Source organism: Colletotrichum gloeosporioides, assembly GCF_011800055.1.
Source record: "Colletotrichum gloeosporioides strain Lc1 chromosome Unknown consensus_31, whole genome shotgun sequence".
Lineage (NCBI taxonomy): Eukaryota > Fungi > Ascomycota > Sordariomycetes > Glomerellales > Glomerellaceae > Colletotrichum > Colletotrichum gloeosporioides.
In genome coordinates this window covers 90323-114126 of record NW_025544676.1, presented here as the reverse complement: position 1 = coordinate 114126, position 23804 = coordinate 90323, and the positions used below count along the sequence as shown (strand labels likewise).

Below are 23804 nucleotides of genomic sequence, written 5' to 3'. Positions count from 1 at the left end.
CGCCCTGTATACACTCCTCGAAGTATTTCGACTCCGACCTCACCGCCGCTCATCCAGTTGAAATGCTGTGGGGTGTCTCTCTTACAACTCCTGTGTGGGGGATTCCACTTTGCCCTCTTCGGATAGATATAGGGTCCTAGTCTCGAACGTTTCCCTGAGCAACCCGAACGTGCGTGTCGCTGAAAGCCTAGCCGTAGACCAATCCACGCCATAGTTCCGACAGCCGGGCAGCAATTCAGGAATGAGTTTACATCCGCTGTTGAGCGGACGATATTATTGTTTGTGGTGACGATGAGATTGACGCCCGCATTCGCTAGTGCAACTCGAGCCATGACCTCATTCTTCCAGAAGGCAACTTCGAACCGAGCCAGGCTCAACACGGCATGGTTGCATGCATAGCCTCAACAGGACCCCTTGGCATCGTCCCCACGAACGATCAGCCATGTCTTTGATCCTGTCACGTAATTTCAGCTCGTCGATGGATCAGCCGTCTCAGATCAGTCGAAACGCGTTTAACTACCCGCCAGATGAAAAAACACGTGTTGAAGCGCCGCCACATTCCCACCACGTTCGATCATGTCTCCGCTATTGGGCTCGCAATGCGGCGACCCAAGTGCTAGGTCGCAACATTGTCGTGCAATACGTGTTTGTCGCCTGGATGGCTGATGTGATATCGTACGTGGGTGTGAATTCGCTGGCCCGAACAACTTGAGCCGAGCTCGTATCGGGGTTTGCATCGCCTGGTCGCTGGCTGCTGGCCGCTATCCGAGCTTTCAAGCGATCTCCTTTCCCTAGGCGTTGCATCTTCATTATCGTAGGTGCTGTATTGACCGAGAAAGTCTTCTCCCCTTAGTCGTGGATTGTAGCCGAGACTGCTATGGCAATACGGACCGAGAGCCGTTAAAGCCCTACCATGGATCGATGCTCTCGCGCATAGTTATGCTTTCGGCTACCAATCCAGTTTGGGGCATCGCCGGTATCCACCGAACTGACCAGCCGTTTCAATGAGGAGTTGCGAGATACTGCGTATTGCATAGTATTAGTGGTTTGCGCCGCCAGATAGTACTGCGCTTGGCAGTTGGAGGTGACTGATCCCATGTGCTGGTTTCAGGGAGCATCCCAGGTGTGAACTGCCGTTCACTTTGGGACCTGACCCGTCAGAGTCGCGCGTCGCTCGGTATCGCAGTTGGTCTTGAAATAGGACATTTTGATAAGGTACATGGGAAACTCCCGGATATCTCTCTCATTTGCTCGCTGGACGCGGCAAGTGTGATACACAATCACGGCATGCATCACGGAAACAGCCTCGTTGCTCAACCACAAAAGCGCTGTTCTTGTCGGCATGTTTTCGGGTTGAGTAAACCCGATAACGACCTGATGTGTGCTTCGCCTATTGACTGAAATGCTCTTTTGGGACCGGCGTCCGCGGATTTTTCGTTTGATCTGATCCTCAACTCGAACATACAGTAGAGTTCAACTGGTGCCAGGACTGCCGAGCAATGGCTGACCTATCATTACCAAAGCTTGCTGCCGTACATCGAGGGCAGATGCGGGAAGACGGGCAGCGAAACGTCAGACGTTTGAAACCGAAGCAGGTTTCCTGGGCTCTTCAAGCTTTGCTTAAGCCGGTTAGCCTGGCATCATTAACTGAGTGACTGGCTGTTCGCAAGTGTCTTTGGTTCCTTGTGTGCCCTACTGCATCCGTGCTGTACGATGTTGCCGGTGTTATGCGCTGTACCTCGAAGTTTCGCCGCAGACCGCCCTGTCCAAAACCGCAATCAAACCCGGGGTGTTCCCTCGCTTGTGTTTCCACGAGGGCTTCTAGAAGCCCAGTCGTAGGGATGCTCTGTGGGTGAGAGGCGGTGCAAGGCTCCTCTGATCCACCAGCTCCGGCGTCACAGAAACAACATGATTAACGGGCGGTGTTGAGCTGTGGAGCGTCTCTTTAACCGCACGCCGTACGGATACACAGAAGCCGTTTGTTCGTCTCGTTTGTAGCTGGAGCCGAGACGATGAGAAGGGAATGAGATGCCACGGTGTGCATGCCCTTAGCTAGGAATAGTCTGCATCAGCCCACGCCCATAGTGACGCCGGATGGTCAAATGGCTTGTCTCGTTGCGCATGAAGTCTGACTGATTTTTGCATCAAAACTTTTCAGCCTCGTCCGACTGCAGCGAGACGACGGGAGGGCATTAGCAGGCAGCCACTAGCCACACAGCTAGGGAGCGAGCGGCGAGGCACAATACTAAGTACGGCACCTATGAGCAAGCACGATTGGCCCCTAAACCCCTAACACGGTTGTTACAGCAGGCTGAAGCTCACTGGGGCTTTCGTCGGTAGTGCATGGCAGGCCTGCAGTGTAGCGTGGTGAGAGAGGTGCAGAAGTTGGGGTTCCACGTTGTCTGCGCACGCTGATTTGGCGCATACCTGGAACCTTGGCAATTTCTGAGATGCGATGCTGGGCTGTTGAGCGGGCAGACGATGGACTAGCGCTTCAGGCGATGCTATGTTAGGCAGTTGAGTCGCGGCCCTGGCTGGCAACGGCGTCCAAGTGGGCGTTTTGGGGGGCGGCGACAAGGCTCAGAGTGCCAAGGGGGTAAAGATCGGCGTCCGGGACCAAGGGACGAAAGCAAGTCGTTCGGAAATAACGAGCTCACGGTCCACGGGTCAAGGTCCACGGTCCACGGAAGATGAGTCTGGCGGCCCATCCATGATCCAGGAGCTCCTCAGTCATCACGGTGACTCCGAGAGCGATGTCTCTTGGGAGCAGCTACCTTGGCTCACACCCGTCAAGCCAAGCATCGGTAGCGACGTTGTAAGTCACGGCACGCAGGCTGAGGGTTTCACCATCTTTCCGCGTCTTTCTTGCATGTCTGGTTCCAAGGTGTCCTCCTGGTTGAGGCCAGGTCAGGTCAGGTCAGGCAGGTGTTGAGACCCGAAGTCCTCGACATCGCCAGGTGGTCTGGATCGGTATCCGAGCTTTGTGTTGACATTGCAGAGTGCTGGGTGTATGTAGTTGAGCAGACGGCAATAGAGAATGCCGTTTCCGTCGTGGAATGCCGATGGGACTGCCGACAAAAGCATGGCTTCTCTGGGGATTTTACGTTTTCCCTTCCGCGATCTGGGACTTTTCGATTGCCGTCGTCATGTTTCAGGCTTCTTTAATCGCCGTCGGAGGGAAGGCCGGCACGTTGAACGAGTGGACGAATGGGAAGGGAGGGGGCGGCGTGCAAAACCTTATGACTCTGAGGGTCTATGTCAGACGGTGACGGTGCTTGCTGGATAGTAGTAGGTGGTCTGTAACGGAGGCGGAAGTGTACTTTGCTCAGCGCAGCGCAGTGCAGAACGGCAGCAGTTGCGGTGCAGAGGACAGACAGGACAGCGGGCAGCGTGTCTGGCGCCGGGGGCGAGGCGGCCAAAGTCAATCCCCAGAGCAGCCGCGCGAGGGACGAGAAGATGGTGGTACAGTGCCGCGCCGTAGGGACCAGCTGTAAACACTGTCGGCTCGGGTGCCGAGTGGTGCGTGGAGCGAGGCTAGTCCAACGTGCGAATTGAAACGGGATGTGTTGGGCTGGCCGGGTTAGCAAGTTGAGTTTTGGTTGAGTTGAGTTGGATTCGAGGTGGGTGGTGTGGGTGATCCTTTGGGATTTCCGGGTTGGATGGATGGATGGATGGACGGTGGCCTGCATGGAAACGATCAATCAGTCAGTGAGGCAGCGAGCAGCACGGCGGGAGCATGTTCAACCGTAACGAGCAAGAAGGCGATGCGATGCAATCACGTAAGGTATCCCCGTGCCTTAGGTTTGGACGGTAGCAGGAACAGTCATCAACGCACTGCAACGCACCGTTGTCCCTCCAGACAGATAGACGGCAGAAGCAGCGACTGGAGACTGGGACCGAAGGGGGAAAAAAAAAAAAAACAGAAGCAAAAACTTTGGGCGGGAAATGAGGGGGGCGACAGACAGCAGGAAGGGGACAGGGGTTTGTCTGCGTGGCAGCAACGTGACGCCGCCAAAGAAAGACGGAGACCCACCGAGATCCACTGCGTGGCTTGCAGGGAAGTTGCGGCCCCAAAACAGCTTGGCTGGGTGGGAGGAATCCCTGAGGCCACGCGCCGATCTGTCGGCCTGTGGTGAGACTTCCAGGAGTGGTACCCGTTCCATGCCTCATTGGTCGCTAGGCCTTTGCTTTAGCACACTCAGGCAGCAAAGTGCGAGAAAGTCAGGTTCCATTGTCTTTTCACGGGCGCTATCCGTCGCCCATGGAGAATTGGAATCAAGGCATGTAGGCAAGTGAACACCGAGTGGACGGTACCCTTACGCACAGCCGGCGCGGTGTTCGGCGGTCGGCGCAGACTGCCCAGTGAGAAATGGTTGAGGTAAATGCCTTCCATTGGTAAGGCATCTACCTACCTAGGTAGAGGTAGGTAAGGCACGGTAATAAGGGCAGGCACTGCAGGACGGGAGCTGTCGAAAAGGTACGTTCCTCGCCTTACCTCATTCCCTCCTTCCCTCCCTCCCTCCCACCGCCTTACCACTTTCTCCCCGAGGCATGGCATCTGCGGCCATCTGCCCCCCATCTCGTAGGCACCTCCTTCCACCCTCGTCATCTCCACCGCACCCACACACATCGCGTCTTTCATTGGTCCACCTCGCTGGGTACCTGCCTGATGTACCCGGCGACACATGGAAGCCATGAGATGGAGCCACCCGAAGCTGTCTTGCGCACGCCTCTGTCACTTGTTCCGAATGTGAGCACACAAAAGTAGCCGGTACGTACAGTACATGCCCTCCACGGCAAGAGGTACTTGGCCTGTCTCGACTCACCCAGCCGGTCAAAGTCGAGGTACGGGCCACCGACTCTTGATCACATCCACTGCTGCCCACTTTATCACTACCAGACCGTCCAATTGCACTACAGCACACACCATATCTGAACCCTCACGATAAACGTCGTCAGCAACCTCTCCGCCCCGACTCCCCTCTCCTCGACCAGCCCTCCAGTTCCCAGCGACCAAGTGGGCGTCTTGAACATCACCGCCTTTTCAAAAACCCTTTCAGACCCTACAGACCCTTCAGCCCCTGGCAACCGATGCTGGGAATACCCGCCCGACACCTCCCCCAGTCCACAGACTACCATGCGCAGTATTGTCAACACTGGACTTTCAATTCTTCGATAAACAACATCATTGCCGCCAGTCTCTACTCTACTGCCGTACGCTGTAACAGCTCTCTCTCTCTCTTTGCCTTGTTACTCAGTTGCACTTCCTATGCTGAGGCACTCAGTCTCCGAAAACCCGCAAAGTATAGTCAACTCACCAACCTTCCCAGTGTCTTTCTTCACTGCAATTTTGCCCGACTTGCTACGCCCCACCACAACTCCTACCAATCCAAAACCCCACGTTCTTGTTTCTCTAGCGCCTCTCTACTTTGTGTCTTGTGTTGGTTAATTGCCGCTCAGAGACTCAACACCTCAAACTTCAGGGCGGGCTGCTAGTAGTTTCTGGTAGTTGCTCGTAGCCGCTGCCGGTGCGGTGCCTACTTCGCAGTAGGCCTGGGCCCCTCCCCTCTTCCCCCTCGGTGCTTTGACACCGTTCCTAAGCCCTGGTGTTCCCGTCTTTCCAATGAGGTGGGAGAACAGAGTTGGGCAAACCAATATCAGATGGCGAGAGTGTCGAGCTATTCTTATTTTGTCTGCCCCAAGTCGGGGTACGCTCTTTTACGCCATCGTCCCCCTGATGCGGACGCCGTACTTACCTACCGTATATACCCTCCAACTTCTTTTCTGCTCGCCCGTCTGTGCTGTACTAACATCCGTCCTCCCCGTCCCCCCTCCACCATCTACTGCGTAGCATCTACTGCATAGTAGCTGTCCTGTCTTCCATCCATCCATCTTGTTGCCCGCTTCCGATCTCCATCAAACCCCGGTGTGCCCCCCGGCCGGCCTCTGACATCAGAATCAATGTAAAATCATACCCTCATATGTGTACACACGAGCAGATAACCAGAAGACGAGTGTTTGTCCCGGCACGTGCCCCTGTAATACGAAGGCGTGTGAGCCACGGACGACATGCACATGCAGTCAAATGCATGCGGTTGTATCACCACGACGTCTAGACTGATCATGCTCATGAATGGATCATACTTGAATGCATGGGTTGCAGCTGTGATATCGCCGACCTTGAATCCGTACACATGCGTACACATGCCGCGTTTTGGTCCAGGTAGTCGGCCCACAACTAGAGAGGCTCAAAACGGGGACATAGGTCTTTCTTTACATTTGCCAAAGCCGCCAGCAGCTACCGTATTCAAACGGCAAACCTTCATACAAGTGCCTCAATCACATCGCTTCTGGTTGCTTTCTTTTTGTTGCAATGCCCACACAACACCCGTATTGTCTTTCTACGGAAATGGCGGAATCTTGTCTCGTACGAAACATCTCGCAGCGACGTGCCTACCTCTCTTCTCTGCTGCAGAGTTTCTGCTCCTACTAGTTGGGCTGGAACGGCCGCATGACGAGGATATATTGCCTTTTTTGCCTGCAACTATGGGTGATGACATGGCAGATGTTCTGCCCACAGCATCCGATCAAACGGCACCCAGCCGTGGACGAAACCTCGTCTAAGGGGCGACATCGTCCGGAGGTGAAATGTGCGAGGCGCGAGGTGTGTGGTGGCCGGCCTGTTTCCTCACTCACTCTGCCTCTGCTGCTGCAGCATTGCCGCCCTGAAGTCTGGACAAAGAAAGGCCGAGAGAACGGCGGCCTGACATGGTTCTTACGACTCGTTTGGTTTGGTTCAGGCACCCGCCCAATGTTATTGACTTTCTTTCCTGTGTGATGTAATCCCCCATATCCGAAGGGACGGGTAATGTTAGGCTGCGTGATAGGTCTGAGCCTTGAGGTGTGTGTGCCAAACTACATTGTCATGGTTTGAACGTGCGGCGGGTTGAAGGGGAAAAAAAAAACGAAGCCCAATATCCGCAGGCAAACGTGAGCCCGCCGGAGAAAGTCCCGAAAGACGCTTCCCCTTCCCGAAGCGAACCGGCGTGCAACAAGGGCCCAGGCTACTCCGGACTTGCTTGTCTTGATAATTGCTGATGGATCTTATTTCCGTCATGGTTTGGGGCTAAGCAGCATCACGTTCCGTACCACGACTTGCGGCAGTCATTCATTCATTCATTCATGTCAACCGGCAGCACGAACGACAGAATTTTTTTTCTTTTTTTTTTTTTTTTTTCCCTTTTCTTGTTCGTCTATTCGGAGGCACCGTTCCCCCATCTCGGCCCCTTTTGGTCCCATTTGGGGGCCGTTACCACGCAACAATTTGATCAAACGTCAGAGTTTTCTTCTTCCATCTATTCTGCCCGTTCTGGGCAGATGGGGGGCCATGCTGTACGTAACGTCGTGTCGTTGAGACAGCAGAAGGGAATAGCTGCAGCTCCTTGGCCTCGGCCTCTCCCCCTACCCACTTCAATCCCGCTTCAGGCTTCAGGGAGGGGGAGAACCACATAACAATTAGTTCCGGTCTCTTCACCTTTATCCACGGTGCAGACGCCTCCTTACCTAAGGTCTAACGGTCAGGATTGCCCAGACCGTCGTTCTCTCCTCGTCAGCGCACCGCATCTCACGTCTTCTCTTCCCTTTGGGGCACCGTACATGAGTGGGAGGGGGTTGGATGGGTTGATCTAGGCCCGGGCAGGGCATGGGGGCATGGGGGCATGGCATGGCATGGCGATGGCTGGAGCACACGGGGGGGCAGCAGGCATTCACACAGAAGGGCATCAGGCTATCGGATGTTCCTTACTGTCCACTATGGAGTGCGGTAGTCTCTGTAATTCCAGAGGGACTTGCCGTGTGATAGTAGTACCTTACGGAAGAGACTACGGCGTTAGGGGAGGGGAGGGCAAGGCATAGAGCAAGCAGGGTATATGGTGTGGCATAAGGCGTGCTGGGGTAAGGTGAGGTGAGGTGTGATTGAGGATATGATGGAATGGGAGGCAGGGCGGCACATGGCACTGCGGAAAGTAAAAGGGTAATGCATGGCCAGAAGGGTACTTGGCGTAGCAGCGTAGGCTCCTGCATGCCTGGAGTACCTTCTTCCGTACCACCACCTTGCCTTGCCTTACATGCCAGACAATAATGGAGTGTAGCGGTTGATTCCATGGCTGCCCATGTGCCCTGGCCCGCTGAAGGGGGGGTGAGGTCGTGGTGAGGTGCCAATGGCCCCCTCGGTGGGACCAACCAGCGGTACGGTGGAGTGTGGCACTGAGGGGAGAGGGAAGAAATGCTCATTGAAGACTGCCCGACTTCAAGGGCCAGGGAGGGGAGGGGGGGGGAGGGAGGGGATGGAGGAGGCACTGGACTACACGTATGAATTCTGAAAGGGGGGGGGCCGCAACTGCAAAGGGCCGCCATCAGCGGGGACGACGGTGGATCCTCAACCGGGGCGGACCAGGGTGCTCAACGGCAGGTGGCAGTTTTCTCTGCAAAACCTGGGATCCATCGCCATTCACATCTGCTCCGCGAATGTGCCAGTCCAAGTCCAGTCTTGATTCCACCTCAGTCTTCCGCAGTCTGGCTCCCGTCCAAGGTCTCCCCTAAAAAAGTCGGATTGCCCCTGCCCCTGTCTTGTCGTGCGGTGATTTGGCCGTGGTCTTTCTTTGGCTTGCTTCTGCTGGTCAACTTCTACGCTGTTCGTTCGTGGTCTGTCTGTCCATGTTCATTCAAGTCCAACTTTCAACAAGTCTTTCCTACTTGCTATTCTGCCTGGCTTCCGCTTTGCTTTCTTGCTTGCTAGCTCGCCTACGTTACCTTACCCTACCTGATCCTTACCTTCTTCTGTCTTTGACGACGTCGTTACTCGACTCGACAACGACGACGACGGCAACGACTGCGCCCTGGCTACCGAACTGACGGTGCTCGTTAGGCTGCTTCTTTTCCCCTTCCAACCCACTCCCCAGTCACTTGAATCCAGTCTAACTCAAGCCCCAAAATCACAACTACCCAGTCATCAACCTCCTCTCTCACTCTCACGGACGGAACAGCCAGTTTCCAGACAAGCAAAGTCCAGTCCACACCAGCCCAGCCCAAACCGATTCAGTCCAAGCCCAGAGTTCTAGTCCGCACATCTGCCGCTCTCCCCTCGAGGCGTACCTAGGCAGACGATTTTCTCGGATCCTCATCCTGCGCATCGCTGTCCAGTCCTGCGTAGCCGTATCCGTACGGTACCTTACCTAGCTGCCGTACCCTCGTCTTCAAATCTCTCTCCCCCGGCTCTTGGAGGAGGCGCATCCCGTACCAGAGAAGCACGATCGCCGTCATCTTATTCTGGCATCGCATTTCCACACCTTGCCGTTAATACCATATCCTTACGGCTGTTATTTCCGTCGAGCCCTGTCACAACCGTCTGCCCTATGCTTCCCGGGGCAGTTTGAGCATCGTCCAGCCCGGCAAGGTCGTTCACGGACAGTCGAGCCCTGGACTTGTCAGCGGTATCAGTCAGATCACCATCAGCACCAGTGAGTCCCCTGGCCGTCTTACCTCAGGCCATCTGTTGCATCCGTACCTACCTACCTTACTCTGCACATACCTGCCTCCGTGACAGAGGCTTTTCTGATTACCTACAAATGGTTACCAACCTACCTACGTCTCTGCCTACCTACCTGACCTCACCTTACCCTCCCCTATCTATCGGTCGTCACTGCCCCAATCCCGTCTTAGTCGTTTCCATGTACACACGCGCGCGCGAACACACTCAGATATCCCCATATATCACAACCCCCGGTTTCCTCTGAGCCGTGCCTGAAGTACCAGCACCAATTTCAACACCGACATCGACTGGTCTGCATCCCACCCGACCCGGCCGTCGTTCGCCGGCCGTAGCGTGGAGAGTCGTCCAGGGCATTTGACTTGCGGCCTCTCACAGAGGGAGAATGTGTGAGAGATAGCGAGAGTGGTTCAGAGAGAGAGGTGTGTGTGTCTATGAGTGTGTGAGTGTGTGTGTGTGTGTGTGTGTGTGTGTGTGCGTGTGAGAACGTCCACTATGGGGGTGTGTGTGGTGTGTCCAGGCCCAAGTCCAGTGGTGTCCTCTCATCTTTCTCTGCCCTCTCCTCTCTCTCTCTCTCTCTCTCTCTCTCTCTCTCTCTCTCTCTCTCTCTCTCTCTGACTGTCTCCTTGTACCCAGGGTACCTCGTCTCTCACTCCTCCCACTTCCACTCCCACTAGCCCCCCTCCCCCCCTTGTATTGTCTACTTGCAGGGTTCCGCCGTCTACATGTACATCAGCCCCTTGAGGCCTGTGTACTCTGTACTGTACTTTGCTCGCTTTACCATACCATACACCTCACCTTAGTGCTCCATTCGACTCCCCATGTCCCTTATTCTCCTTCTCCTCCACCATTACCACCAGACACCACACACCTCCTCTCCTCCACGCCCTGCCTCACCAAGCCCGCTTTCTCTTCTCTTTTTTTCTTCTTGCGCCTTCCTTTTATTTGAACGCCCGTCACGCCGTCCGCGCTTTTTCTTACCCTCCTTTTCCCATTAGATGGCCGCTGTCTCCAAGACTTCCCGACCTCCGAACCACGAGCCACAGTCTAACGAGGCCAACCTGCAACCTCGTTCACGCACCACCACCACCAGCGCCAACCCCAACCCTACCACCACCACTACCAACGCTACTACTACTCCTCAATCATCTGCTGCTGCCACTGCTGCTGCTGCCGCTACCACCACCTCCTCCACCACCACCACCACCAACAACAACACCAAAACTACATCATCATCGACCGATCCCTACCACGCTGTCCCCGTCTCTTCGGTCAATCGTCCGCATTACCGTTCTCACCACCACTCGCCATCAATCAGTTCTCTGCAAAAGCTGCAACGTTCTGGCGGTCTCTTCGGCTTCGCTGCTGCAGCCTTTGACAAGACCCAATCCGCTCTCGCGACCTTCTCCTCAGACCAGTCTGTACGCCAGCGCGCCTCCAGTTCCGCATTAGGCAGGGCCTCTTTCACCCCCGACTCGGCTTCCGACGCTGCCAGTTTTGGCCCGACAGACAAATACCCACGATACAGGAGTACCTCCAACTACTCCTCGTCGTCGACCAGCACTCTCAACCACCCAGAGGGCAAGTATCCAAGCCAGTTGTCGCTGGTCCAGGATCCACCCTCTCAACCCTACAGCGAAACCGACCCCAACAGGCCTCTGCCCATTCGGCTGCCGAATATCGAGAGCAAGATGCATCAAACATCGTCGCGGCTCCTCCGCATGACGGACGATGACCGCCCATTCACAAAGGTTAGTCACCCTGACCCGTTCCCTGCGAAACCCCTCCTACTCCTCCCGAGCCTGATCATCACCCGCGCTTCTGCCCCGCCCACGGGCCCTGCATCAATCGTTGCGCTAATACACGCAATCTGCAGGACTTCAAAGATCTCTTCTCGACCCTGATTGTCAGCCTCTTGCCTTTGTCCGCCCATCGAGTACGATTGACGAGAGTGGAAAACACCTTTCTGTCCGAAGATGCGATCAACAACCTGGGTTCCCTCAAGTTCTCCCAGTCCAACAGAATGCCCGACCCCAAGGACCCCTCTAGGATAGTGACAACCACGACGACAACGACCTTCTCCATGGCCAAGGACATGGCCCGCTCCATTTGCCAAAAGTTCCTCGAGGCGAGATTCATCGAGTCGGCCGACGGAAAGTACCAGCAGGTGTACAACATGAAGGGCTCCGTGTGGCAATTGACTCCCAAGGGCGTCACCGTGCTTGATCGCTTCTGCTCCCGCAACGGCATTCAGCAAAAGTCCATTTCCGACCTGGTCGGCGCCACGCTATCACAATTGGTCATTCTCGAGAGGGACGGCCAGACTGACAAGCTCATCACAGACCGTGGCACCATCGAGGTCATCTTCAGGAGATTCATCGGCGCACACGGCCCCAACGTCAAGTCAAGCGTCAGCTCAGCCGACTCTGACTCTTTGAGCGATTACAAGGATGGTCTTACCGGTGTCAAGATGGCTAGCGAGCGCAAGGTCAACGGCAAGACATACAAGGACACCTTCACCGGCAAGGCTGCCACTGACTGGCTGATGGACTGCTGTACAACCGTAGACCGTCGGGAGACGTACGACATTGCGTCTTTGTTCGTGGAGTACGACCTCATTGAACCCGTGGTACAGGATCGGGCACACATGGCACAGTACCCAAGCAACAACCTGTTCCAACCCACCAAGCACTCCGTCTACCAATTGACGGCCAAGGGCAAGGACCTCATTAACGGTATCGGCGTGAGAGGACGGACATCGGAGAGCGAAGCCGCCACGCCGGCTTCTTCCCGCAACGTCATTGCTAGAGACTCCAACACCCAGAGGTTGGACAAGATCCTCAACGACGCTGCCCTGCGTCTGCTGTTCAGGGAAAATCTGAGAGAAACGCATTGCGAGGAGAACCTGTCTTTCTACCTGGACGTCGACGACTTCGTCCGTAGCTGCCGACAAGCGATCAGGGTCGCCCAGAAGAACCCCAACGCGAACTCGATGGACGGCATCAAGGAGATCATGGCGCAGGCCTATGGGATTTATAATGCATTCCTCGCCCCCGGATCTCCCTGCGAGTTGAACATTGATCATCAACTTCGCAACAACCTGGCCACTCGCATGACCAAGGCCGTTGGCCAAGACGTCGCCATGATCGATACTCTGCAAGAAGTCATGTCCCTTTTTGAGGATGCGCAAAACGCAGTTTTCAAGTTGATGGCTAGCGTAAGTTTATTCCTTTCACAACTCAACCCGGCATGTTTGGCCCGATGACTAACCCCACTTTGTTACAGGACTCGGTGCCAAAATTCCTGAGGAGCCCAAAATACGAGCACACTCTGAAGAACTACGACTTTGACTCAGTCGGCGGCCGTGGTGTAGAACGCAGCACGAGCCGATCGAACCGCAAATAAACCATGTTCCGGATTGTCAGTGACGGCCTACACCGCAACGAACCGACAGTGAAGGCGATATTTTCTGCACATCTCGCATTGCGACTCGAATGATTTGCACGCTTAGAATCTCGCCTCGTCGATGCTGGTTGCGCAGCCCCCCCCCGATGGCATTTACGGCACTTTACCCACAAACCATAATCTTGTGCATACATACATGGTGGTCTTTGATTCATTACCAGGCGGTGGGCAGGATCTTTTGCTTTTCTCGGAGAGGCCCGAGTCGGGCCGATCTTCTGCCATCTGGATTCTTTTGGAAATGACGGCGTTGGGGACGGACAATATTCTTAGAAGGAGAGACCCCATGAGTCGGCGAAACTGATTCCGCGGAACATGATCACGTCATCATCATCACATGCGGATTTCGCTTTTGTTACCAATTTTTTCCCTTTTAATTTTTTTTTTTTTCCATCTTGTCTTGAATCATAGCTGGCTGGCGGGGCGGATGATCATAGAAGGATGGCATGGAAGCACGAATCTCGACCACGATCCGCGAGACGAAGCTACAGGCGACCAACGAACGATTATTGTTGGCGTGAGAGTGGAGGACGAGGCGAAAGGCCCGCCCGGATGCCCTCGGTTGGCATGCCGGGATGCGACAAACACGTGGGAACATGACGAGAAGAGAACGATGAGAGAAAAAGTGAGCGGCTGCTGTGGGACGGACAAACCAAAGGGGAAAAGCAAAATAAGGGAGGAGGAGCGGTCGTCGAGCGGCCTGACTCAACTGTACATATCTCAGCGCTTCCCGACCCGGGTCGGGGAAAGCCGCTCAACCCTTCGACGTACCCTGAATGAGAGAAAGCAGATGAAAGTGGTATTCAAAACCGATCCCTTGGGAATGTGCGTTTGATGAGCTGTGAAGAGCCTCGAATCGGGAAAAGCATGACCGTTTGTTTACTTTGATGCCGTTATGGTTAAAACGTCTCACCGGCGGCCCTTTTGCCCCTGACGTCTGGAATGCGCCACATTTCCGGCGGCCGGTTCCCACATTCTTGGCGCCGCGGCGGCCACAACAAACACGGGACCCGGGAGGTCCACCGACATTCCGGCCCGTCGTCTCGCGGGACCCCATTGGATGGAAGGCTTCTGTCTCAGTGTAGGTCGGGCATCGTTCTAATCTCGTTCTGTTCCTCAGTGTCTCTCATCGCTCGAGCTCGTCAGTCAAGGCGCCCCCTGAACGTGGTTGGAAGCCTGCCAAGGCCTGTGAGGGAGAGGCAGCATAAAGAGAGGCCGACTCTTCAGCTTGACGATGTGCTATCCTCCTCATCTCACACACACTCACCAACAGTCGGCAACCACAGGCTTTCGTTTGTCTGTCCTCGTTTTTCCTCCCCCTCCCTCCTTTTTGCTTTTCTGGTTTCCATCTGGCCCTAGTCACTCACTTAATAAACCAATCACACTCACTCAAACCCAACTACAACCCGCAAGGCGCAACTCACACACATCTCCTTAAGAGTCTTATAATCTTATCGTCGTCCACTCACCACCTCTCACGAGCTCGACAGACTCTCACACGTTCCTTTTCACTCGCCTTTCCCGCCCACTCATTTGGCATCATCAAGAAAACAACGACAGCAACATCAATCAAAATGCAGATCCAATCCGTCCTCGTCACCATCGGCGCCCTCGCCGCCACGGCCGCCGCCAAGCCCAACCACCTCCCCTTCAAGCACAAGGACGGCAGCCTCGCCATCGTCAACGGCACCATCGTCACCCTGACCCGCGTCCACCAGCAGGTCGAGACCTGGTGCCCCGAGCCCACCACCCTGTACTTCAACAACCACACCTACAAGATCGACAAGCCCACCACCTTCAGAATCCCCGACTGCCCCTGCACTGAGGTCTACGTGAGTCAACCCGCCCCTTCTGCTTCTTGCCTGTTTCCAATGACTTACAAACGCTTGCCTGCTAGACCACCAACTACGACCACGGCTACTACCCCACCGGCGTCGTCCCTCCCGCCCCCGCTCCCCCGGTCGAGACCGGCGTCCCCGGCACCGAGTGCGGCGGCAGCCCCTGCCCGGGCCCCGCGCCCACTGGCCCCGCGGTTCCTCCCCAGGTTCCCGGCCAGTCTGGCGCCCCCGGCCCTGCCCCCAGCGCTCCTGCCGTTCCCGGTACGCCTGGCACTCCCAGCACTCCCGGCACCCCTGCCACCCCCGGTGGTGAGGGCGGTGACGCTGGCAACGGTGGAAATGGAGGCAACGGAGGCAACGGCGGCAACGGTGGAAATGGAGGCAACGGCGGCAACGGAGGAAACGGCGGCAATGGAGGAAACGGCGGCAACGGAGGCAACGGAGGGAACGGAGGCAACGGCGGAAACGGCACTCCCGGCTCCCCTGGCAACCCGGGTACTCCTGGCACTCCCGGTACCCCCGGCACCCCCGGCACCCCCGGCACCCCCGGCGGCGCTGGCAACGGCACCGAGTGCGGCGGCGCCCCCTGCCCCACACACGTCGTCGTCGCCGGCGCCGAGAAGCAGGCGGCCCTCGCCGGCTCCCTGGCCCTCATCGCCGGTGCCGTCGCCGTCTTCGCTCTGTAAACGGGGCAGCCCTCTTCCAAACCCACCACTCTTCCCATCCTCCGTTTGTCAAATTCAATCAACCTCTTTCCACTCCTCACATCATCAACATGGCCTTCGCTTTCGTGTGTTCTCGCGGTCTTGAGAGAGCGATTCAATCCACAGCACAGCAGACATGGATGAAAGACAACGGCGTCTGACGGGTCGGTCGAAAGGGGGTTGTGTGGGCATCGAAGCCAGTGTCCCAATGCGCTCCTGCGCCTTCTGCCACCACAGCCTCCCTTGCCAACCACCCGTCACAAGTAGTTCTCCATCCTCTCGTCAACTGCCGAATCGCTTCCTTCCTCTCAGACATCCCAACGATACGAAACGTGTTCATGTGTGGACGGCGACGAACAAGGAACATTGCCTGACGACACGAAACGGTGGTTGTCCGTCATCAACATCATCATCATTCTTATCTGCATTCTGGATTTCCATCTTCACGTCCTGTTTTGTTGTTCATTTTTAATGTCACCCTTTTTTATGACGCCGATATGCCCAGAGATGAGCAGACATAGACGGGGGGGAACGCGGTTCCTTAGCAGCGAAAGGGGAGGAAGGAGACACATTACTGTTTAGAGAGAGGTGTGTAGAGAGAGACAGACAGGCGGCTTCGCTGGAACCCGGGAGAAAAACTGGGGGATGGGCGTTGGCCGCAGCAGTGGATGAAAGGGGACGTTTTTTTTCCCTTTGTAAAGAATCACCCGCGCGTGTTTCCCAAAGGAGGGGGAAGGGGGGGCTTTTGCTTCCTGGCTTTGTCTCTTGAGTTTTTTGTTGTTGTCGAGTATCATTTACTACCTATACCTAATACACACACACATTTCAAATTAAATACTTGCTTTGTTTGTGATGGTAGCTTTGTTGAGAAAATACAAATACTGACCTAAAACCTTATACTACTATTCACTACTGCCTTTAGTAAAAGGGACTTTCAGACGGCAGGTGGCAGGAATTTGGTCTCCCCGAAGAAGTGTTTGGTTCATCGACTATAGTACTCAACCAAAATACAGTACGAAGCCGGGAAATAGCAAGGTGCTTGTTGGCTGCATCGAGGTCACACTGGCGGTGGGATGCATAACATGCCATTGGACAATCCGACCCCCGGTTTGCCAATCACGGAAAGCTGCTGTGCCGCACCGATGCACACGATCACTTATATGACGTGGTGGATGAAGCGAAAGAGAGACGGAGATTGGCCAATAGATTTTGCTAAGTAGTTTGGAAGTAAAGGGGGTATCAACTAAGAAACGCACGTAGGCTACGATAAATAACTGGTAACACACATGAAGAAAATGACAGATCATGGACCGGCTGGAAGCGTCGCGACCTGCGGCTCATTCCAGCTCGGCTACAAAGGGTCCTGTCTGTTGCCGTTTTGCGTCACCGTCAGGGAGGCCTGCTGCATAGGGCGACGAGGTCGAGTGCGACGGCGGCTTTACTTCGTACGGATTGGTGGCGAAGTTAGAATAGTCGGAGTGGGCGTAGCAGTTGTTGTTGCTCAAGACGCCGGGTTGCGACTTTGCCGGCGCTCCCCTGGAGACTTGACGGATGTGGAGTGGTCTTGGGTATGCGTTCTGGTATGAGTTCTGGGCACCATCGTTGGGCGGCGGCGGCGGCAAGGATTTGTTATATGATGGCCTGAAAGGCAGGCTCATCTGGTTCCCGAGCGTCGCATAGCTCGCAACGGGGTGGTTGGGTGCCGGAGGCATCTGTGGCGGGCTGTTGGAACGGTAGTTGGAGACATACGACCCGTGCAGCGAGTTCTGGCTGTGGTGACGTGCATGCGTGGACGCCGGGTGGTAAGAGGTGAAGGGCGCAGGAGAAGCTTGCTGTTGCTGCTGCATCTTGGACTTTATGCGCTCGACCAATTGGCCGTGGCTCTTCTTGAGCGTCTTCTTGACGAAGGAGGTGGTGAAGACGTTACAGCGCATGTCGACGTCTTCGCGCAAGTACAGGCCGGTCAGCGGAGCGCCGATGCCGAGCTCGACGGGCTCGATGGGTTCGCCCGGGAGCGAGCCGGCGACGGTCCACTTATCCCGGATCTCCAGGCCCATCGGGGCGTAACAGTGGGTCTGCAGGCCGGTGGGCAGGTCGTGAAAGGCGCAGGTGTAGCTGACGTCGCCCGTGGCCAAACCACCGGGCAGGTAGGATATCTCGTCGGTGAGCGAGTACCAGACGCAAGAATGCTCTTCGGGAGGGGCGTGGGCGGGTGGCTTGATAACGTGGCGTTCCTTGATGAGAGGGTTCAGGTCGATCATGTCCAGGTGGTTGTGGAGGAAGTCCAGGACGGCCTCGCGGCTTATGCCGGTGGGCAGGGGAGAGATTGTGGTGAAGGTTGTGCGTTTTGACATGGTGGTCGTGTTGAGGAAGATGAGGGCTCGGTGGGAGGTAAGTTGGGTCGGGATCGGATGGCTGGCTAGACCATGCAACAAGACCGAGTTTGGATATGGTAAGTGTATTGGGGAGGTAGGTACTTTGGAGGGCGGGAAGGATGGGAGGTGAGTTTAAGGTTGTAAGGTTCGGGTGAACGGCCGCTTTCCTTGGGATGGAACAAGATTTCAGGAGCAGCAAATCTTGAAGGGGATAGTTTGCCAATCGGGAGACTGGGATGGTTATCAATGACGAAACGAGCTGTCAATGTTGCTGCTAGCGAGGTCGGGGGACGGTGAAGCAAGCGTGCGTTTGTGGTTCGAAGGCAGTGCCCAGGTAGGTTGCCTGTAGGATCTACGGCCGGGGGACGGAGGACGGAGGCGCAGAGGGAGGAGCTCGCCCCCGGGTCAGCAGCAAGCCGCGGGGCGTAGCGCTGGCAGTGGCGTCGTCGCGCGGTGAAGCCGATTTAGCCCCCAGTGGAGGTGTCCCTGCCGGAAGCTGAAGAAGCCGGACTGAGAGCCTGGGAAGGGAACCTTTAGCGGGCACCTTGAGATAGGTAGGTAGGTACCTAGGGTAAGGTAGGGTAAGGTAAGGTAAAACGAGAAAAGATTGCTGCTGGGGTGGTGTTGTTTAAACCAAGGAAGACAGGCCGCTCTCCTTTGAAATAGGAAATAGTCAAGGTGGATAGGGTAGCGAGAATAGGAGCGCGCAAAGCCAGCTGGAGGCAGGGGTGGTGAAAAGGGAATGAAGAGGAAGAGATGCCAGTCTGCCTTAAGTTAGTTTTCGTCGTCCTGCTCGTTTCCGAAGGGGGCCCGTCAGGCGTGCTGTTGAGGAATGACAGGACAGGATCGAGTTTACTGGCTCGCTCGGGTGACGCTGAGTGACGCTGGGCGCCGGCGGCCGCCTCCCCTCCCCCCAAACCCCAAGGCACCAGCCAGCCAGTTCCAGGTTCCCAGGGCCGCTGCTGCAGGCGTCTGTCCAGGGTTCGGTTAACGTGAATGGGTGTCCTCCGTCCGGATTGATTGTCAAGACGGTATTGCATGCCATCTTCCTCTCTCTTGGCGTTTTTGCCTGTCCCGGGCGCCTTGATTCCCCGAATGGGCTTGTTTCCTGTGACTTTCCAAGACGGGGACGGGAACAATAGCAAACTTTGGAGGCTCAACAATGCGATCGGTACGGCACTGCGGCCTCCACAGGTCTTGGTCTTGGGCGGTCGGCTACCTCTACGATTGGCTGCGCAGGCCCGGCAGTCACTCGACGGTCACTGGAGCAGCCTCAGGTATACCTAGGTAGGGACTGCCCTTGGTGCCCTCCATCAGCAGCGGAGACACACGGGCGGAATCAAGGCCGCAACGTGGCGGCGGCCGCCATGCCTGGTGGGTCACGCTGCCAGCTCCACTGGTGTGGCATGCTGGAGCCGATTCCGACAACCGCCATTGGGTCCATCGTTTACCATCCAAGACCGCCCCGCGATCCCACTAGGCCCGAACCTCTCCAAGCTGAGATGCATGCCATGCCCGCGCTGCACTTCAATCTCTCCAGTGCTCCCCCCGGTCCGATGTTGGAGACGCGCTTTTACGAGCTGAAGGAAAACAGAAACAAGTCCCCAGAGTGGTGCAGAGGTATGCGGACATGAACCCGCCGACGCCTCCAACATAGGTACGAATGCCTACTTTGAGTCCAACAGGTGTGTCCGGGCTGCAAAAGTACCGTGTCCGTGTTTGCCTGCTGAGCACCATCCATGACTTGGGTAAGGTACTTACACCAACCAACCAACCAACCCACCAAACCCCTTGGCGCATGCCCCCAAAACGTCGACTCGTAAAAGCCTGTCGGCCGCTGCCATCATTTCTGCATCAAATGTCTCTCAACCTCCTGGCGGCCGCTGTCATCCCATCTCATCGGGGAAGGCACGCAGGCAAAAGAGCACACCGAAGGTCTCGGAAGAAACACCTCGCCCCGAGAGCGTTACATTCGTCATGTCCATCTGTTGGCTGTACGATTACTAGGCAACATGACGCAGCATGCTCCTATTTCAAGCAGCTTCCAAACCGCCTTCTCCCGAGACCCTCTGCCGGGGCTGATGGCTCGTCGTCGTCGTCGATCACTCGTTTCACGACATGTGGCCTCCTTCCTAACCCTCGAGGATCGCTGCCTCCGTTCATCCGTCACCCCAGTTCCAAAATCAAGAGGGGGAGGAGATTCGCTGCCCGTCTCCCCTCCCCCCAATCGAGATCCCTAGCAACACGTGGATAACGTGCGTGAGAGCAAACTTGTTCAGGGCCAGGGTCTCCTTTAATTCCTAGTCCCTCCCCCCCCCTCTCTCGTAAACTCCTAGCGCACCACCGGGTATCGTTACCTATTTGCTTTTAAGTGCTGACTGAGATGCAACACGCTGCGGATAATTCGGCTGCCATGACCAAAAGTCAAAGAGGCTTTCGACGCCGCCATGGATCTCACGATGGACCTTACGCACATTAAAGTATCAACTGATTTGCGCGGGGGAAAAACAGGCCATATCCCAGGCTAGGATAGCTAGCACAAGCACCTACGCGTGCGCTCTGTGGCTCTAAACAAACGTCCGCAGTCTCGTAGCATCTTTCGTCCGACCACGCGGCGCTAGGATGCGCCAGCTGCCACAAAAGACATGCTCCAACGACTGCAAACTGTTGGTGCGCACTCGGAAGTTTCTTCTGCAGTCGGCCGCTCCCATCATGAGTGCGCACTGGTGCCGTCAGAGTCAGAAAGTCAGGTCATTTCGTCAGGTAGAGTATCATGTTGCGCCACGTCTCCGTGACTTGGTTGTTTGTATCATGCTAGGTATGCTATGCTATGGGTGACGAACACCACTACCCATGTTCAAATCTCCTTGCACCACCGCGCCAGCACGTTGTTCAGCTTTACGCCCACCGGGATCTCTTCCAGCGCCATGTCAACCTTCCACATCTTGCCTTCCAGGCCGCCGTAGCCAGAGGCCCGCCCGGTGCCCAGGCCCGCGGGCACCAGCAGACCCAGAGACACCAGCCGCTCCCACGCCGTTCCGGCGACGCCGCGACCCCATACCCGCACTCCGCCTCCGAGGGCGAGCATGCCCGAGCTAGCCGACTGCACGCGCTGCCGGCCCATCAGGGAGCTGTACTCGTCGTACGCCATGGCGAAATTGACCGTGTCTGTGTGAGCCACGATATCCAGGCGTGCTGCGGCGATGAGCAGCCCCAAGTCCAGCTCTGAGAGCGAAGGCAGGATATGCAATTTGGAGTTTGGTGGTCTGAGGGAGACCGCTGACCCAGCCGGGGGCGGGAGGACCAGGTCTGGGGCTTCGAGCGATAGCGAGGACAGCGGGAGGATACATTCCGACCAAAACGCCGATACCGATTTTGACGTGGCATAGTGGCACTGAAGGAGATTCTGAAATGACTTCTCTTTGCGCAACACCTGGACACGGATTAGTTGCTTGCTTCTCAACCTCGCTGGTTTCGCTTACCTCGATCATTGCATTCCAGTTTGCATAGAAGGCCTCATGTCCCTCGACGCTGACATCAATCCCCTCCAATTCCATGTCTTCTTCGTCAACCGTAAGGCCTTGCTTGCACACGTTCCAGTACGCTGGCAAACTCTTCGGCATAGACAGGTAGACATATCGATGGCTGAAACGACTCTTGACGCGCTTTTCCAGCATTTCCACAACATCCATCCGCGTCGTGCAGCCCAGCACCGCAATGGGGGCTTTCCGTGCTTGCGCGATATCAAACAGATTGTAGAGCAGGGTCTGGCGCGGGTGAGCAGCAAACATGTCAAACTCGTCAATGACAAAAATGACAGCCTGCGACGTCACCCCCTCTTCCGCCTCAGCCAGTTCTGACGGGTGGGAGAGAAGTGCCAGCAGCGAGGCCATTGTGTCGGCGTAGTTCGACTGGTATTGGATTAGATACTTCGATATCTTTGAGCGGTTCGACGTGGACCTACCCGAGCTGTGATGTCGTCTTCGGCATCCATCTCTTTGCCCAGCTGGCGCCATATCTCCTTCAGAGCCAACTTGTCATCCGTGTGGATGAAGCCATTGAGGCGCACCACATGGAACTCCTTCTTGTATTGTGAAGACAGGTCACTGACAATGCTCTCAACAAGCTGGGGACGTCAGTCTTCTTCTTTTGGGTGATGTTCTTGCGTTGCTTACCGTGGTCTTGCCGCATCCCCTGGCTCCGATCACCAACATCGAGTTTCCCTCTCCTGCAAGCACTGTCTGCTCCACCAGCTGGTGTGCTTTCTCATATGCCTCATCCTGATCAACCAACTTGATCCGTCGCCGCCCCGTACACCGATCGAGCAGCACTCTCTTCATGCTGTTCAGATGTTGTGCGAAGTTGGGGATCTTGGCCACCTCACCCGCTGCTAAAACCCGAGATTCCTTCTGCTGAACACAATCATCACAGTACCAGTCGCCCTTGGGAACCCTCGGGACATTGTGGCACTTTTGATGATAACACCGGTCACACCCATCGCAGAACAAAATCTTGTTTCCCGCCTTTGAGTCTGGCTTCGAACAAACGACGCAGATATCCTCATCTTCCGATCCCTCCTCTTCTTCGGCAGGCCCTCCCTCGACCTCGAGCTCAGGTTCCTCTTCGTCTTCTTCCACTGGCTCCTCCTCAACCGCTTTGGGGGCCGGCCTTCGTGGTTTTGTCGTACTCGCAGCCTTCGGCGTCGCCTTTGCCGGGGTCTGCTTACTTCGTCCAGACTTTGTCGGCAGATCCTCAAAGAATACTTCCTCCTTGCTGTGTTCGCTATCGAAAGCAACGCTCTTGCTTCTCCTCGGCGTTCCATCCCGCTTCGATGGCGTCAAGATGCCCTTCAACGGCATGGAAACGTTGCGACCCGCCTTGCCGGCTGCCTTTTTCGTCTCCTGGACATCGTCGGCTGCTGACGACGTCGCACGGGACACTGGTGTTCCGGAACGGATTCCTCCCAGCTGCTCCTCCAACACTTTGGCCGTTGGTATCCTGCGCCTCCCACTGGCGCGCGCCTTCAAACCTGTTTCCTCGGTTGTGGGAACCTCCTCTGCCGGGTCCAGCTCCACTACGTTTATTGCACCTTTCTGCGACGGCACTCGTTTTCTAGCTGTTTTCTGCTTCGGCTCAGGCACGACCGCCTTCGCTACGCCACCGCTCTTTCTCACCGTCGGGCTCGCCTTCTGCGCATTCACCTCCTTGGGGTTCAGATGCAGCTCATCGTCGGAGTCTGGCACATCGTACGCATCGATATCGATCTGGCCACGAGCGGCAATCGGGACCTTGGGCGTCGGTCGGTTCACGCTTCGAACGTTTCGGATTCGTTGTGGAGGAGCGCCCTCCTCTGGGGAGTCGGGAACCTCGTATGGAGAGCTGACGGCCGGGGCGGTCTTGCGGCTGAACTTCTTGACGGCCGATGAGCCGACGCCAGGGGTGGATTTTGGCGTTGTCGGAGAGGATTTCGAAAGGTCGTTCAGTCTGCGCTTCTTCTGGAGGGACGAGGGCAGCTCGGGCTCTTTGCGCTTGCGGCTTGAGCCGGCGTTTGGGGCCATCTTATGGCTTGGTTGGGAATCTTGGTAAGTGGTATGGTGAGACGTCGAACCCTGGGATCAATCGCCGCCAGATGCACGTCTCACTATCCGTAGAGCTGGCGCCAGGTTTCTGGGGTTACTATCGGGAATTTTGGAGCAACGGGACAGGGGTCCGACGCGTCGTCAGAAGTGAACGCGGTGCTAACTAGTACGTACATCGTAGGCATGGTCCAAGCGCCGGGAGCTATCGGCCGTGTCAAAGGCAGGTCTGTTCTCGGCCGGTTGGCATATGTTGGTCTCCCTGACATTACTAGATTCTTGCAGTACATGAATCGATTGAA

The 23804-nt window shown here is 56.1% G+C and overlaps 4 protein-coding genes across 4 annotated transcripts; 2 read left to right on the top strand and 2 right to left on the bottom strand.

Moving 5' to 3' along the window:
• Positions 1-10545: 10545 nt before the first annotated feature.
• Positions 10546-12952, top strand: GCG54_00013481 (Developmental regulator flbA; the record flags this gene model as incomplete). The annotated part of the gene is made up of 3 exons (XM_045413334.1): positions 10546-11298; positions 11424-12764; positions 12833-12952. 3 exons carry the CDS (start codon positions 10546-10548, stop codon positions 12950-12952), a joined length of 2214 nt encoding a protein of 737 aa, XP_045266306.1.
• Positions 12953-14583: 1631 nt separating this feature from the next.
• GCG54_00013480 (uncharacterized protein) lies at positions 14584-15533 on the top strand (the record flags this gene model as incomplete). Its single annotated transcript, XM_045413333.1, has 2 exons — positions 14584-14841; positions 14907-15533. 2 exons carry the CDS (start codon positions 14584-14586, stop codon positions 15531-15533), a joined length of 885 nt encoding a protein of 294 aa, XP_045266305.1.
• Positions 15534-16888: 1355 nt separating this feature from the next.
• GCG54_00013479 (uncharacterized protein) lies at positions 16889-17905 on the bottom strand (the record flags this gene model as incomplete). The annotated part of the gene is made up of 1 exon (XM_045413332.1): positions 16889-17905. The coding sequence occupies one exon, from the start codon at positions 17903-17905 to the stop codon at positions 16889-16891; it is 1017 nt and encodes a 338-aa protein (XP_045266304.1).
• Positions 17906-20783: 2878 nt separating this feature from the next.
• On the bottom strand, positions 20784-23484 carry GCG54_00013478 (Origin recognition complex subunit 4; the record flags this gene model as incomplete). Its single annotated transcript, XM_045413331.1, has 4 exons — positions 20784-21359; positions 21409-21837; positions 21891-22052; positions 22102-23484. 4 exons carry the CDS (start codon positions 23482-23484, stop codon positions 20784-20786), a joined length of 2550 nt encoding a protein of 849 aa, XP_045266303.1.
• Between the last annotated feature and the right edge of the window lie 320 nt (positions 23485-23804).